This window comes from Melanerpes formicivorus, unplaced genomic scaffold (genome assembly GCF_026170545.1).
Source record: "Melanerpes formicivorus ecotype bairdi unplaced genomic scaffold, bMelFor1.0.p_v2 SCAF_13, whole genome shotgun sequence".
NCBI classification, from domain to species: domain Eukaryota; kingdom Metazoa; phylum Chordata; class Aves; order Piciformes; family Picidae; genus Melanerpes; species Melanerpes formicivorus.
In genome coordinates this window covers 11,143,309-11,160,366 of record NW_027142365.1, presented here as the reverse complement: position 1 = coordinate 11,160,366, position 17,058 = coordinate 11,143,309, and the positions used below count along the sequence as shown (strand labels likewise).

The window sequence follows — 17,058 nt, the reverse complement described above, 5'->3', positions numbered from 1 at the left end:
AGCCCCTCTATCACACCTAAAGTGCACAGGACAAGTGAAATGAAATTCCTGGGATTTTTGTGTCACCTGCATCATATATCCTACACTTCTTGTTTCTGCCTTGGATTTCCTCCTTTAAAAAGCTGTTTCTCTGTTCTGAGCCTCACTTCCTCTGGAACAGATCCTCTTCTCAGAACTCAGCCGCTGGTTCCCTCCTCCTGAGCCCCCATCTTTGTAGGCAAGGAAAAGACGGCTTGCATGGTATCCTCAGCTAGTACCAGAATGAGTACTGCTAACTGCAGGGTGGCAGAGCACTTTCGTCTAGCAGAAGCAAACATGTTGCCCTCTTCACCTCACAGCTTCTCCAAGCCTAGGAGCAAAGGATCAAGCTGCAGTCTTTTAGGGCCCACTGCACTACAGGTAGAGCACTAATCTAGCTGGATCTACACTGATAAATCAGCAGCACTAGGCATGAGGGTGTTACAAAGCATTGTTTTCAGCACAGCAGACTTCTCCACAGGTTTACAACAACAGATACCATGGTTGTGTAGTAACTGTTAACTGAAGAGAAACCCCAAAAGCAAACTACATTCAGCTATCACAAATGGCCTTTATTTATTCTGCACCAAAAGGCTCAGGGAAGTGATGGAGTCACCATCCCTGGAGGTGTTTCAAAGACATTTGCATGAGGAGCTTGAGGACATAGTCTAATAGCTGTGCACAGGGAGATGTTAGGTTATGGTTGGACTCAATGACCTTAGGATCATTTCCAACCTGGCAATTCTATGATTCTATGATCTTCAGAGTGGTGACTGGCAAGCCCTAGTTCAAACAAAAGGCACCTAAAATGTTGTCCAAATAAACATCTCCATCCTGAACTTACATTTTCTTACATTTTCTTCTTCTTTACTTGTATGATGGAGCCTCTGTTTAATTTTTCCTTCAGAACAGTTGTCAGAGGGTTCGATGGCTCCCACCCTTGCAAACATGGATAGAACTTAGTGTCTTTGAGGGCCTATTTGTCACACTAGTGGCTGGGAAGTGAGGGAGTGTGCAGGTGCCTGGCCCAGCTGGCAGAAGCCACCCTGCCCCAGTGTCTTTCCCCTGCTGCACAACACTGAGTGGTGACAGAGGGGTCTTCCCCAGAGCCTTGCATTGTGAAGGGACCAGGGCCCTCTTTTAAACCTTTATTTCCTCAGGGAATGAACAGCTGGGTGGACACAAAGCAAGCATCTGTAAGTGTCCTGCTAACTGCACTTCTTTGAACTTCTAAAAGCTCTCATTTTCTGAGGACAGCACTCCCTGAAGCACTATGAATGCTGTCACCATGGAGGTTTCCACTGCCAAAGCTGTGGGAAGCTCCAGACAGAAATCCAACCACTCTTTGCACTCTTCAGGCAAAATGCACTCTGCTCCATTTGGCTGCCTGCTGCCCTCTCCCCATGTACCTTCACACCCTTTCCCTGTTCTCAGGCAGTGGCATTCGTTTACAGTGCACTAACCATGTCTTGTCCTTTGATTCCTTCTGCTTCTCAAAGGCCAAGTCAAACACAGCCAGCGTGCCGGGCCTGGCGCAGCCGCTGCTGAGGCCACAGAAGCACCAGGGCAAGAGGAACACACTGCAGCCTCCTCCCCCACCTGAGCGGCGCTCCTCTGCCATTGCTGCTTCACCAGTCCTGCCCTCCAAAGTCCAGCGAGGAAGTGGTGTTTACCTAATGGATCCAGACACCTTTCCAGCACCACCACCGACGCTGCAGATTGATTTTCCGCCACCACCGCCAGCTGATTTCTGTGAACCTCCTCCTGATTTTGTGCCTCCGCCACCACCAGCCTCCAGCAGCAGTAATGGGGACCTGCCATTACCCCCTCCGCCTCCACCTGTCTTCACTAAGCCACCACCTCCAGCAAAGAAACCTGCGCCACTTCCTCCAAAAAGGCTTGAAAGCACAGGACAGGCTGGGGAGCCACAGCCAGCTGCACCACTTTCGACCGGGGGTGGAGGCAGGCAACCAGATTTCATGTCTGACCTGATGAAAGCTCTTGAGAAGAAAAGGGGCAGCAGCTCCTGAACTCTGGGAGAAGGTGAACTTCAAGCCATAGCTGGTTTTGTGAGGCATCAGTAACCACCTGCTCTAGTTAAAGATGTCCCTGCTACTGCAGGGGAGTTGGACTTAGATGACCTTTAAAGGTCCCTTCCAACCCAATGCATTCTATGATTCTAAGGTTGTGTTGGATTAGACACCTCCAGTTCCTCTTGGGGCTCTCAAGGAGGAGGTGCCCTCTGTCCCTGACTTTGTCCCTATGACCTGCTCCTTTCCCCCCTGCCCTGCCCCTTTCCATGAACCACCATTCCAGCATCAGGCCAAGGTAAGAACAGCCTGCAGAGTCCTGCCCTACTCTGTCAGGGGTGGCAAGCAGCACTCACAGAGCTGGCCAGCAAGGGAAACAGCTTCTGTGGCTGCCTCTCAAACAGAATTTGAGCTGACAGCAAAAATACATCAATATTCTCCTGTGCATTTTGAGAAGTGGGGACATCCCCCTTCACAGAATTCCCCTTAGAGGTTCTTCATCAGTAAACCTCCAGGGGTGGTGGTTTTTCCCCTATACAAAGACCTGATTTAAAAATGAAGAAGTAAATAAACAAATATTCCCTTTCAAAAATTAAAACCTCAGCTAGATTATTCTGAGGGAGATTCAGGCTGGAGGTGAGGAGGAGGTTCTTCACCATGAGAGTGGTGAAGCCCTGGAATGGGTTGTCCAGGGAGGTGGTTGGGGCCCCTGTCCCTGGAGGTGTTTAAGCCCAGGCTGGATGAGGCTCTGGCCAGCCTGATCTAGTGTGGGGTGTCCCTGCCCAGGGCAGGGGCGTTGGAACTAGATGATCCTTGTGGTGCCTTCCAACCCTGACTGATACTATGATATGCAAGTGAGGACCACAACCCTTTCCATAGTGTCACCCCAAATTGTTGTACACTCCTGCTTCCCCACGCAGCTCCTCTCATACCTTTCAGCACTCACAGCTGCTGCCCTTAAATCTTACACAATTGGTTAATCTTAGACCCCAAAAATAATTATTTCAAACCCTTATATGCTTCCCCTGGTAAGCAGGGAGGTGGTTTTTTTTTCCTACCCTGTTGGTTAACATTTGTCTTTGAACTGTACCTAGAAATAGCCTCTCTTCTGAAAGACCTTGTCATTATCTTGTACCTGATACAAATCTCTCCTCCTACATTTCTCCCTCCCCCCCCAATTTGTTCTCCCATTTGAATTCTCCCTTGTTCATTTGGGCAGCATTCATTATTAGTTCTCAAATAAAAATAGCTTCTATTTTGTAGCTGCATGAAGTGTCACAGTTAATGAACAGCCACTTTACTGGCAATTGGTCCCACTTCAAATGTTTTCAAGAGTTTCTGCCTATACCTTCTAGTCTTTATTGCTTCCAGTCTTTGCCTCTTCTCATGCACAAGATCTCATAAATATTTCTGTATTCTGCCATATAAAAAAAGCATAAAAAGCAAAGTGTGCCATCCAAATAAGTACCTGAAAGCAGCTGGCAGAGCAATGCAAGGCAAACCATGCCTGTCTCAGCACCAGGAGGAGCAGGCAGTACCTGCTCAAAGCAGTAGAAGTGAAAGGCAGGAGCCAGTGGGGAGGGCAGGGATGGACACAAGAGGAACTTGGGGGTGCACAGAAGGTGTTTCATAACAGGGATAGTTCAGCCAGGGAAGTGCCAGATGAATCCCTAAAAAAGGTTTAGGTTATGTCCTGCTACTCTTATCTGCTTTCAGCTGAGGCAAGCTGAAGCTAAAGGATGGGTTTTTTTCCCCTGCAGTAATTGTGCCCACTCCCAGAGCTACTCAGATACAGCCATGGGACAGCCACCCTTCCTCCTTATAGTTTTTGGTTTCTCAGCACTGAAAGGAGGAGTTAAGTAAAGCTCACATCAGGGAGATGGGAACAGGGGATGTCTTACACTGCTCTTAACCACTCGCCCTGCAGTGTCTGGCTGGAGAGCTGGCATTGCTAGTGAGATGCTACAGCTTGTACACAGGCATCTCTGCTACTGTATAAAAAGGGATGAGGATGTAAGTTTGAGTGCAGGCCTAGGGCTTACTTGAACAGTCCCAGGCCCAAGTTAAGGCCCTGCCCCCATTCCCAGAAGACATGGGCAAGTCCACAGCAGGTTTCACTCCCTGTACAGCAATCCCTCGTGATGCAGGTACGGCCAGTTTGTGGGCAAAGGGCCCTCCTGCCCCTCTGACAAATTCAGAACTCATGCAGTGTTTCCTGGTTTGAGCTTTCACTGAGCTGAGCAAAAAGTTCTCATCAAAAGAATGATGTTTACCATTAACACAAACCTTACCCACAAAGTTTTGAACTGACATGGTTCAACATTCAGAAGGTCTCTCTTGCCTCTGAACATTGAGAAATGCTCTTGAGAACAGGGCCAGGCTCATAAGGCTCCTAAGCTTAGTGCAAGCTTTACTTCCAAGTGCAGAAGAAACAAAACCAACTAGCTAAAAGTAAGAGGGTTTTAAAAAAGGATGACTGTTTCCCAGTTGCTTCTCCTATGTAACTGAGGTAAGCATGATGCTGAATCACGGAAGAGCTGGGTATCATTTTCTGACAAAGCACAAAGCGTGCACATCTTGTTCGAGACACTTGGGTGACAACAACTGTTTACTATCCAACTAGTTTTAAATCAAGTAAATTTCCTTGTAGGAAATATAGACCCAGACTCAAAATGCATCAGCACATAGCCTTAGGAAAATGCTACACAATAAGCTAGTTTCTCTGAATTTGAAAGCACTAAGACTTCTACACAGCTTTCCTAGCATTCACTCTTCTCCCCAGAATGCTCCAGTCTCCTGCCTTCTTCCATCCCTCCTTTTGTCACAGCACAATGAACCCAGTTTTAGACATTTTACATCTGCAGTCAATTTTAACTCATGCACTTAAATCTTACATAAAAGTTAAGCTTTCTTCAAAACAAAAGGAACCAAAGCCTACAGGAAACTCCAGGAATCAGTTAAAATGCTGTGGTGATTAGACCTTTATCAGCTATTTTTTTCTCTGTCCATGGTTGTATTGAATTTCTGAGATGCAAGTATTCACACTCTCCATTCACAGAGCAGAGCTACCATCTTAATGACACACAATTATCTGGCTTTATTTGGTACATAAAAGATGCTGCTAAACACCAGATCTTCCCTTCCAAAAGGAAATGAAGCAAAGCATTTGTAAAAAATAGAAGTTAATCCATTTCTGTCTTAACATATTGCAACATGAAATGGACTTGTCCCTGTAGCTGGCAGGAGTGGGGCTGTTTCTGGAGATCACAGTATTTTAGTGTGGAAAAGAACTGCAATTGCAGCATGGTATTTTTAACCTTTCTCCATGCCTCAAATGGAAGCAGTCTCAGCAGCTGTCATCTTCTTTGGCCTCTTACATCACTGATCAGGAAGAAGGGCCTACTAGAATGACCACTTTTCCATCAGTCTTCAGGGTTATAGAAGTTAGAAGTAGACCACATGTGGGGGATCAGCATTGCTGCCCCTCAGAACTGTCCTCTCACACAGAAAGAGGGTGAGAGTACAAACAAACACAAGTTTGATCCCAAGCCACAGTACTCTCCCTCAGCATAAACCCATCCCCCTTGTCCTATGGCTAGACTGCCTTTTGAAAAGTCCCTCTCTAGCCTTCCTGCAGGTCCCCTGTATGGAAGGCAGCTATAAGGTCCCCCTAGAGTCTTCACTAGGGGAGACCTTATAGATGCCTTCCACATATTCATTAAACAAGATCTACTTTGATATTCCTTCTTGAGCAAGCTGGTCACTAAATATATTGGCTGTTTGGAACCCTGATAACCTCTGTGCCCTGCCCTAACTGCTGACAAAACAACATCTTCCCACTTGGCAAAGGAATTTGCTCTGGCCAAGTATTTGATTTCATCCAGTAAATGAGTTTTCAATAGTCAAGTCAGATAACAAGATAAAAAGAGTACTTAAAAGGTGGAGAAGTTAGCATATGACTCATACCCCCCCCCAAAATGATAATTCACATTAAAATCATGACTCATCTCAGCAGAATATTTGTCCCAGAAATATATTCTTCTTAACAATTGCAAATTGATAAGTTTCACAGTGGTGTAAAAATATCTGTAATTAACACAGGTGACAAGATAATTGGGAGAGCCTAAGACAAGCCAGAGAAGAAAAGGACAAAGCAGAACAAAATTTGTGCCCCTAGGAGCATTCTTTGAGCTAGTCTACAATATTGTTATTTTTAAAGAAAGACAGTGACAGACTCATGTGGGGATCTGGGCTGGCAAAACTTTTGTTATCAACTCCTAAGAGACTGTTCAGGCAGAACAAGAGGAAGTGCTACTAAGGACTGAAAATTAAAAGAGAGAAAAAAACAAAGGTAATTAGTGATCAATTTGAAATGCTTCAAGGTGATGTACTTCAGGACCTGAGATATTTCACTAGACTTGCTCATGATGAGGCTGCTTCTCCTCTTCAGAAACATGGCACATTGTACTTCTCCTCAAAAGGACCAACACCTAACACTGAAGAAGCTACACAGAGAGCTACCATCTCCAAGCACAGGAACTCCCTTGGATTGTTGTACTCACTTGTCATTCTCATTCTTCTCTTGGTGTCTGAATCACCCCTGTGCTATACATGAAAAATAACACAAAGAAGGAACAGGAAGTGCTTCAGCTGATGAGGTTACACTTAATGATTTTTGGAAATACTAGACTTGCATTAAGATCATTAAGTGCTTTTATGTTCAGTGGGAGCAGCTGTGAATCGCTAAGAATGATGAGACTTGGCAAAAACCACACACTTGCCTGAAGGTTTTGCATCTTGGATTGGGACCGTGGAATAGCTTGCCCAGAGTGGTTGTGGAGGCCTCCTCCCTGGGGGTGTTCAAGGCTATGCTGGATGAGGTCTTGAGCAGCCAGTTCACAGGCATCCCTGCCCATGGCAGGGAGGTTGGAGTAGATGACCTCTGAAGCGCCTTCCAATGTAAGCCATTCTATGACAGTGATAGGACTCTGGAAACAACTTCTGTCTATCCAGATCCTGGAGAGCTCAGGACTCCTAAAGAGGAATAAACAGTCAGAATTGTGTTCCTGTTAAGCAAAAAAAAAACCAAACCAAACCCCCCCACCAACCCAAAGTAAACAAACTCAAATTTCATAGTATCATAGGATCAGTCAGGGTTGGAAGGGACCACAAGGATCCTCTAGTTCCAACCCCCCTGCCATGGGCAGGGACACCCCACACTAGATCAGGCTGGCCAGAGCCTCATCCAACCTGCTCTTGAACACCTTGTTATATATGAAAGTAAACCTCCAGGGATGGGGCCTCATCCACCTCCCTGGACAACCCATTCCAAGGCTTCACCACTTTCATGGTGGAAGAACAACTTCTTCACATCCAGTCTGAAACTCAAAAGAGATGAAAAACATATGATGGACCCTTTAAGAAATCACCTCTCCCAAAATTCTACTAATTGTTTTTTTTTAATCTCTGTATTTAAATGATTTCTTTTTACCAGCATGATACTTTCACATTAACCCCTGTGGCAAATTCTACATAAATACCTCCAGTACTTCACCTCTGTTCTTCCTTGGCTTATTGTCCAAGCTACTCTAGCTTTCAGGTTAGATAACTACAGATTGTATCCTTTTCTCAGTAGATAAGATCTATTTGTAGAGACTTCTTTTTTTTCCCATAGTGTGGAATAAGGAAAATATACTGCCAAAGAAAGATGAAGTATGGAGAAAATGGGAAACTTATGGCCACAGGGATAAAAAGACCAAGGAGAAGCAGGAGATGAAGAAGAGAGAGGAGACAGAACTTGGAAGAGGCACAGAGGAACCAAGTTGTGGCGTTACTGCCTCCAGTGTTGGACAACAACCCCAAAGTAGGCTTGGGATCAGAGGGTGAAAATCTGCCTTCAGCACTCTTCATTAGTGTATCTTTCATTATCACTCTTCTTTAATACATCCTTCATTATCAGACTGTGGTGGGTAGAAATTACAGTCACAGGCTTAACATGGGGTGGTAGCATGGTACAGATTACTACTTTCCTTGTCCATTAATAATGCTACAAGGACACAGTTCCCAGACAAAGCATGACTTGAGACATCTTCTATCATACCAAGTTTTTGCCTAACTTGATTTACTGATTTTATATTAAGTACTTCTATAACTGTGTGCTTGTATGAATACCTCAGGAATACAGAGCTCCTTTAACTGGGCTTCAGTAATTTCACTGTCCTGTCAAAAGGCCGTTGTAAAAATCAGACTGTGTGTCTTCCATGAGCTAGTGAGACAAAAGTAATTCCAGATTCACAGATTGCATTGGGTTGGAAGGGAGCTGTTGTCTCAGCCTCATCTCTCCTGTCTCTCTCCATTCCTTTTGGTTCCATCTCTCTGTAAGGCCTTGCTCTTTATAGTCCAGTGTGGTAAGCCCTGCAGGCATGTGGCTGTCCCTGTGCTCTGCTGCACAGGTGCTAACACTCCAGGGCATCTGCCCCAGCCTGAAGTGGTCTGGACAGGCTGCAGTCCAGCTGGTCCTTGACAGCTGCCTGGCCTCAGAGTCCTACATTCCCCTCCAGAAGGCCAACAGTTGTCTTTCCCCATGGTGGCAATAGAATGACAAGCTTTTAACAAGAGATTACCAATACTGGGCAACCATAACAATTGTTTTAAACCATTCCCAGTGCCTAACCAATATAATCACAACAACACACACAGCTGTTTTAAACTATTAATAGTATCCAAATAGGACAAACAACAACCATCTTGAACTATTAACAATTATCTTAACAGCTAATTAATAAACTATTACGGCTCTGGGGGATCAGGAGAAGCAGCAGCCAGGGGATCAGAAGATGAAGGGCATCAATTAAAGGGATAACTGCAAGTGCAAGGGTGACAAACAGCCTTCAGAAAATGAATCACAGCCAGAATTAATGCAAGTGAAGCCCCAGCATAAGTCATCACCATCAAATAGATTAGCTCCATTACTTGGTTTTCTTTTATTTTTCCCTGGAGCAGTTACCTTTCAGAAAGCAGACTGTGGAAAATAACCTCATCTCACTCTTGAGCTGGCAAGCATTTCAGCAGGGCAGGCAGAAGGTGTTCACTACATGCTCCTGGATCTGGGCTCTGTACCTAGGTGGCACTGTTCCCCTTGCAGTGCCACACAGCACTTGCTAACTGGGCACTAGCTGCTTCCTTGCAAGCTGACTAGGAAATAAAAAAAAATAGCAAGGAAGTGCTATTTTGTTGTTGTTACCATAAATCTGAAACAAAGGTGGGCAGCACTGTGTCCTATACACTATAAATGTGAGGGGTCTACGTGGCTGCATCATCCTCAGAGCAATTAAACTCACATGTGACACCAACACATGGGCTTTGTAGAGCAGACCGTTACAACACTCTGACAATGCCTGCTCCTGTCAGATACAGTCATGCTTTGGAAGATCAGAAAGAGCTCCTAACTTTGTTACAAAAATACTGGGATATTAATGCATAACAGATACTGCTGTAGGCAAAGACATCAGAAGAACCAAAGAACAAAGTGACAAATAAAAGCCATCTTTAAGTAGGAGACAACAAAGAGTCACTCTAAAGCAGCCACTGCAGCTTCCCATGTGCAAACCCTGCAGACTCCAGAGGACAATCAGATTTGCAGTCTCTGATAAGACTGCAGAGAAAAATTCCTAAAATCAAATACATCTTTGACTTCAAGTCCTCTGAATCAAAATTATGGACTGCAATAAACAACAGAAACAATCGATTCACTTTAGAAACATGTCATCCATTCTAGCTTTAAACGTGTATCTCCGGTTGTCAGGACTTGCCTCTCACATTCTGAATGATGTGACTGCACAATAACCTCATTTAACTAGAGTCTTTGCCAGGTAAGTACATCAAAGTGCCCTCAAAGAAAGTAAAAGGCCAAGACAAGAGCCAAAGCCACTATAGATGCACCTGAGGTTCAACAAGTCAAAGTGCAAGGTCCTGCATCTGGGTCGGGTCAGTCCCAGGCACAAATAAAGGCTGGGTGCAGAGTGGGTTGAGAGTAGCCCTGAGAAAGACTTAGGGGTGTTGATTGAGGAGAAGCTCAACATAAGCTGGCAGTGCCCCCATGCAGCCCAGAAGGCAAATTGTATCCTAGGCTGCATCAAGAAGAGTGTATCCAGCAGGGCTAGAGAAGCAATTCTGCCTCTTTACTTTGCTCTTGTGAGACCTTGCTCAAATACTGCATCCATTGTGAGGAGGACACATTGCTATTGGAGTGAGTCAAGAGGAAGGCTACAAAAGTGATCCAAGGGCTGGAACACCTCTGCTATGAGTATAGGCTGCTATAACTGCTATAGCTAGGGTTGTTCAGCCTGGAGAAGACTCTAGGTTGGGGACCTTATAGCTCCCTTCCAATACCTGAAGAGATCCTATAGGAAGGCTGGAGAACGACTTTTCACAAGGGTGCCTAGCAACAGGACAAGGGAGAATGGATCTAAGCTGAGGGAGAGTGGGTTTAGAGTGGATCTTAGGAAGATCTCTAAGGTCCCTTCAACCTAACCTATTATGTAAATTTTAAGCTTTCCTCATCTCTGTGCTGCCCTCCTCACCAGACACAGCATCACAGACTCTCCAAAGCTGGCTAGCTCCAGTAACCAGCAAGCTGCAGAGATCAGCAGGCACAGGAACTTGTATTCCACATCTGAGTAGAAGTTCCACCTCAACATGAGTAAAAATGTCTTTACTGTTGAGGGTGCTGGAGCCCTGCAACAGGCAGCCCAGAGAGGTTTTGGAGTCTTTCTCTGGAGGCTTTCCAAAACCATCTGGCTGCATTCCTGTGTTGCCTGCTCACCTGCCCTAGGTGAGCCTGCTTTGGCAGGGAGGTTGGACTCTGATCTCCAGAGGTCCCTACCATTCTGTGATTCTAAGGTTTAAAAGTTAATGGACCTGCAACACTGGCCAGATAGCTGAGCTGCCACATGAAGATACTTACATTCCCACTATAAAAATAGCTTTCAAGGGGTCCCTGCAGCTGGTAAGTACCTCTACTTGAGGGAAGGCAGCAGGAGACCAGATGTACACTTAACCACATGAAACAGCACTGAAATTACTCTTGCAGCAGAGAAGCTGGAGCAGCACTCAGAGAAGGATAGCTGGATGATATCCCTCTAACTCCTGGCTCTGCCTTAAGGGCTGGACTTAACACTCTCAAGTGTCCTGCTTGCTGTTTGGTATGAACACTGAGCCCTGTGCAAGTAAGGACCATTCTGAAAACCATTCATATTGGCTGACTTTTTTGGCCTAATGCATAGCACTGTTCACTGCTAGTCCCAGTATGTGACTAAAATGGTACCATATAAAGAAGTGTTCTTTATCTGGCAGTACTCATAAACTGTACCACTCCATTAGGAACACAGTACTTAAAATTAATAGAGCAAACCAACCTGCTGGGTGTTCAGGGATAAACTATAAGACTTTTCCCCACACTTCTGCCAAGACTTGACAAGACCTCTGTAAGTGCATCCCACCAGCCTCAGTACAAGAGCCCCCCACTGGGAAAAATATGGGTATCAGCTGGGGTTCTTCCAAATGAAGCCTTGCAGACAGTCTGGAGTGCCTGTACAGCAGTTAAGGGAGCCAGACATTTAACCAATTTGTCAGCAGAGAGCCAAAGCACACTGTGTACTCAGTAGAATTTGTGCACAGTTAAGGAGTAATTTCATATTGGTTTTGCACTGAACAATTTGTTGAGAGGACAGCAAAGAGAGGCTGTAACCTTGCCAGATGCTTTCATGCTGCTATATTCAGACAGATTTAAAGTTCTGCATAGCCAGCCAACAGCACAGGGTCTCAAGGTGAACTCAGTGAATAAGCCATCACAAATGTCATTTACAAACACTGCCCTTCAAGAGAGCAAACACGTTAGAATTAATGCTAGAAAGATTCGCAGACACCTTGCAAATACAGACTCCTAGCCACGTGGCAGCTGAGCACAGGCCTTGTCTGCAGAGCATTTACTTTCTTTAAAGCCTGAAATGCCAGAGTACAGGCATCACCCTGCTGGAAACACAACACCAACCTGACATTTTAAACACCATAATCTGACAAATGCAATTTCCTTCATCCTGAGAAAACTCCCCCAAGTGAGCAAATGCATTGGCCTTCTTTGCTTCACACAGAATGAGCTGGGCATGATTCTGTTATGAAATCTCTCTCTGCTCAAAGGGTGTTTGCACAAAGAAGATCAGTTTCCTACATTCAGTAATACCTCCAATATTAACTTCTGTCTATTCTGACTGACAGTCTTCCCTAGCAGAAGTTGCAACCAGGTGACTATGACAATACAGAAATAGCTACTTGCAACATTTTCCTGCTTGGCCAGGTTCTAGAAAAATTCCTCCAAATGCTTAACTTCAGTGTAATAAGACTCACTTATTAAGCAAGTAAAATGTATTAATAGACTCACTGATGAGCCACATACACTAAAGAAATATTATTATCATAGTATCAGTCAGGGTTGGAAGGGACCACAAGGATCATCTAGTTCCAAGCCCCCTGCCATGGGCAGGGACACCCCACACTAGATCAGGCTGTCCAGAGCCTCGTCCAGCCTGGGCTTAAACACCTCCAGAGATGGGGCCTCAACCACCTCCCTGGACAACCCATTCCAGGGCTTCACCACTCTCATGGTGAAGAACTTCCTCCTCACATCCAGCCTGAATCTCCCCACCTCCAGCCTCATTCCATTCCCCCTAGTCCTATCACTACCTGACATGCCGAGAAGTCCCTCCCCAGCCCTCCTGCAGGTCCCCTTCAGATACTGGAAGGCCACAATTAGGTCACCTCAGAGCCTTCTCTTCTCCAGACTGAACAGCCCCAACTCCTTCAATCTGTCCTCAGAGGAGAGGCATTATTATTATTATTATTAAACAGGGCAAATCTAGTCCTGCTGTTTTCTGCAAGCCTTTTGGTGAGCAACAAGGGAGGAAACAATTTGAATACTGGTTTTTTAGTTTCATAGTTGCTTCATAGTTGCATTCAGGGTTGGAAGGGACCACAAGGATCATCTAGTTCCAACCCCCCTGCCATGGGCAGGGACACCCTACACTAGATCAGCCTGGCCACAGCCTCATCCAGCCTGCTCTTAAACACCCCCAGGGACGGGGCCTCGATCACCTCCCTGGACAACACATTCCAGGGTTTCACCACTCTCATGGTGAAGAACCTCCTCCTCACATCTAGCCTGAATCTCCCCACCTCTAGCTTCATTCCATTCCCCCTAGTCCTATCACTACCTGAGATCCTGAGAAGAGAAGAAACTCTGCATTTGCAGAACCATAAAAGCTGGAGAGGGGAGTTAGTGTCAGGTATCAAGCTAACCTCCACTTTTGACTTTACAAAATGAACCAGACTTCAGATTAGTGTAATTAAATCAAGACAGTCTTGAGGCCTTGAGCAGCCAAGTCTAGCTGAGAGGTGTTCCTGCCCATGGAGGGGAGATTGGAGTTGAGGAACTCTGAGGTCCCTTCCAACCTAAGCCATTGTATGTAATTGACCGACAGCTGTTCACCACCAGACACAGACAGCACAGTTTCATATTTAAGCAAAATAGCACTTTAAAACATAGCAGAAACAAAAGTGAGTGGATTAATTGCTGGAACTCATGATTACTGGAAAATTTTATCTTAAAAAATATCTACAAAATCAGAGGGTATATTTTGCTTTGATCGCATACATACCGGAAGGAAGATCTATCCTCTTGTCAACTAACTGCCCTGCTTTATTGATGCTCAGTGAAAACTCAGTCATAAAGCTGCCTGTAAATTAGGATGCTGTGAAAAAAAAGAAAAAGAAAAACACCTAGCTAGCAGCTCTGCTTCTGGGAATTCCAAGCTAGTGCATGGCCCTGCTGCACACAAAAACTCTCACACAGAAGAGCAAAGCACAGCTCTTCCATCATCATTCCTATAAAGAACAGAGAAATAAGTAGCAGGTCATAAAATCAAAGCAAATTTCAAAAAGCAAGCATCCAGGTTTGGTGTAGCTAGAGTAACCACTCCTTTCCTGGAGTATAGGGTCTCTCCAGACCCTTTTAACTGTAGTTCCCACCTCTCACTGGTGTTTGTGTACACCCAGCTGACCTGCCCAGCCACCAAACTGACAAAAGTGCAAATCAAGTTATTTCCTTTAATCATTTATAGCAGTTCCACATGAAACAGCACTAATTACGTGTAGGTTCTCTGTCATCTATCTAGAGAGTATCATTACACATTTGCTCAGGCAGTCATTATTGCTCCCTAAAGCTGTGTTTCCACACTGGCACCAAAAATGAATCAGAAAACCACAGAAAGAGAGTAACACCAGTAATCCCCATTTTTCTTCTCTACCTTCCAGCTCTGAAGCCCTGTCTCTTTTGTATAATGAGCTTTTAAACTGACACAGCTTGTAATTACATAATTGGAAATTCTACCATTCTTTTCCATGAATAATCTTACCCATCTCAATAAAACTCAATCATGGCATTGCAGTGAGGCTCTGTCCTTCCTCACTCGTCTGAGCTGTATCACAAAGCAGAGCTTGTCAGGCTGCAGGGGTGCTAAGCAGACTCCATAGCTAACAGAAGTCAAATAGATTCATTAGCTTCTGGTACAAACAGAAGCAGAGAAAATAGAGGTGGTACCATGAAAGAATATTATAGTTCTCTTCCATCTGCAGCCCCTTATGGAGAACAAATCTGCAAGCAAAACATTCTTAAGTGTTCACAGGCTTACAGGCACACACTCAGAGGTATTACCAAGGTATAATTCACATGAAAAAACCCCACATAATTCCACCTGGAAGTTACCTGATGACCCCCATACCTATGGGCCAATGGAACAGACCCATCACTTTCCCACCACTGAACAACTGAAGATGTTCCTCTGACAGATCAAAATCCAGAACATTTTCTAGAACTTCCTGGAGAAAAGCACAATATAGATGGTACTTGAACATGAGGACATTTTCAGTGGTAGGTTTTCTCTACAGATGTTGTTATTAAAAGACACCTCACAATATGTGTTAATGTTCTGTTTGTTTAAAGTATACATTGAGAAGAAGCTTTCACAACTAATAGCAAAGGAATACCAAAATGTGTTTTAGTACATGTATCAACGAGCTCTGTTAGTTAGAAAGGAACTGAATAATAATAACAACCAGCCTTCGAAACAGCTCCAAGAGGAACTCTAGATTTAAAAGGTATAGCATAGACAACTGATGGCATGCATCAAGAATAGTGTGGCCAGCAGGAGCAGGGAAGTCATTTTGCCCCTGTACTCAGCACTGGTTAGGCCACACCCTGAGTATTGTGTCCAGTTCTGGGCCTCTCAATTTAAGAAGGACATTGAGACACTTGAATGTGTCCAGAGAAGGGCAACAAGGCTGAGGAGAGGCCTCAAGCACAAGCCCTATGAGGAGAGGCTGAGGGAGCTGGGATTGTTTAGCCTGGAGAAGGGGAGGCTCAGGGGAGACCTTAATTGCTGTCTATAACTACCTGAAAGGTGGTTGTAGCCAGGAGGGGGTTGGTCTCTTCTCCCAGGCAACCAGCACCAGAACGAGAGGACACAGTCTTAAGCTGCACCAGGGGAAGTTTAGGCTCAAGGTGAGGAGAAAGTTCATGACAGAGAGAGTCATTCATCATTGGAATGTGCTGCCCAGGGAGGTGGTGGAGTCACAGTCCCTGGAGGTGTTCAAGAAGGAATTGGACATGGCACTTAGTGCCATGGTCTAGCCGGCATGAGGTCTGTGGTGACAGGTTGGACTTGATGATCTTTGAGGTCTTTCCCAACCTTGCTGATTCTATGATTCTAATTGGAAAAGGATCTATAAACATGAAACAGAGAATGAAAACTCAACTCTTTACCACAATGTATATCAAGCCTGCATGAAAAGCAAACCCAAATAGATTCAAGATTTTATTCTGTTTGGGATTTTTGTAAAGGACTGAATCCTGCAGTTAAACAAACTGGTAGGCCAAGCTACTTTCAAGTCCCAAAACATATTTAAGCATGGAATTAATTAACTGTGATTAGAACAATCTTGGGGCAGATTTATATTGCAGTTAATTATATGCAACCCTATATGCACGAAACAAAAGTTTGGTTGAATAATGTAGTGCAACAGATGAAGGCACTGTGCAGCAGTAACTGTGGTACATGATCTACACGCAGCAGTAAAGGCCAAGTAACCTAAGAAACCAGCTTGAAATCTGAGTAATGAAAGCAGTGAATGAAAGGGCAAGATGCAGCTCTTGCTGTGGCATATGTGCAAAAGAGATGCATCCTTCATCCCTCAGACATACTCCACGCCCCAATTCACACTAACACTGAACTAATACTGTATGTTTTAACATCTTGATGGATTTTTGCTGGCCACAATCTTAAGATCCCATGTACATGACAAAACCCCAGCACCTCACAGTCCCTGTTTTGTACAAATTAGAAGTTAGCATCTCTGGACACTTAGTGTTGGCCAAGTTTCTCAATCCTTCTAATGATGAATCATGTACAGCCAGCTGCCACTAGAGTATTCTTTCTTAGCACTCACCAGTAATTGTACCACCCCCAAAACATCGCTCCTACCATGTTATCATATAAATCACTGCAGGCACTTCTACATGCCTCAGAGCTGTATGCCTTTTGTGTTTCAAAGCAGGTGCCAGGTTATTTGTCTTACATAATTGGGACGTGTGTGCTTTTTCATTGTGATAAATTGCTAACACCAAATAAAAAGATAAAAAAGCTCCTTATGGCCAAGGTAATTTTAAAGGCAGCACTTAATTCTGTGCCTTAATACTGCTCTAGCAGCTGCTGCAACCCACCAAGCAGGAGCACCAGAGGGGCAGAACCAGGGTGTAGGAAAGCGGCAGGGAAGCGCAGGCTGCACCTAGGAGGCTGTCGAAGGGCTGAGCTCAGCCGTGCCCCACTGCCCGAGGCAGTGCTTCAGGAACGAGAAGTCCGGAGCCCGGGCAGCCAGGCGGAGCCCGCCGGAGCGCACAGCA

The 17,058-nt window shown here is 44.9% G+C and overlaps 1 protein-coding gene and 1 long non-coding RNA gene across 4 annotated transcripts in view; one reads left to right on the top strand and one right to left on the bottom strand.

Annotated features, from left to right (window-relative positions):
- APBB1IP (amyloid beta precursor protein binding family B member 1 interacting protein) overlaps positions 1-3,316 on the top strand; it is a 59,135-nt gene extending 55,819 nt beyond the window's left edge. For all 3 annotated transcript variants that reach the window (XM_068146096.1, XM_068146094.1, XM_068146095.1), the window contains exon 14: positions 1,518-3,316. In XM_068146096.1, coding sequence (XP_068002197.1) covers positions 1,518-2,048 — 531 coding nt within the window. In that variant the 3' untranslated portion in view covers positions 2,049-3,316. The remainder of the gene's footprint in view (positions 1-1,517) is intronic.
- Positions 3,317-7,925: 4,609 nt separating this feature from the next.
- Positions 7,926-15,842, bottom strand: LOC137444919 (uncharacterized). Its single transcript, XR_010988300.1, has 3 exons — positions 15,553-15,842; positions 13,760-13,852; positions 7,926-8,008 (listed from the first exon to the last, which is right to left on the bottom strand). It is a non-coding gene; the product is annotated as an uncharacterized lncRNA (long non-coding RNA).
- Between the last annotated feature and the right edge of the window lie 1,216 nt (positions 15,843-17,058).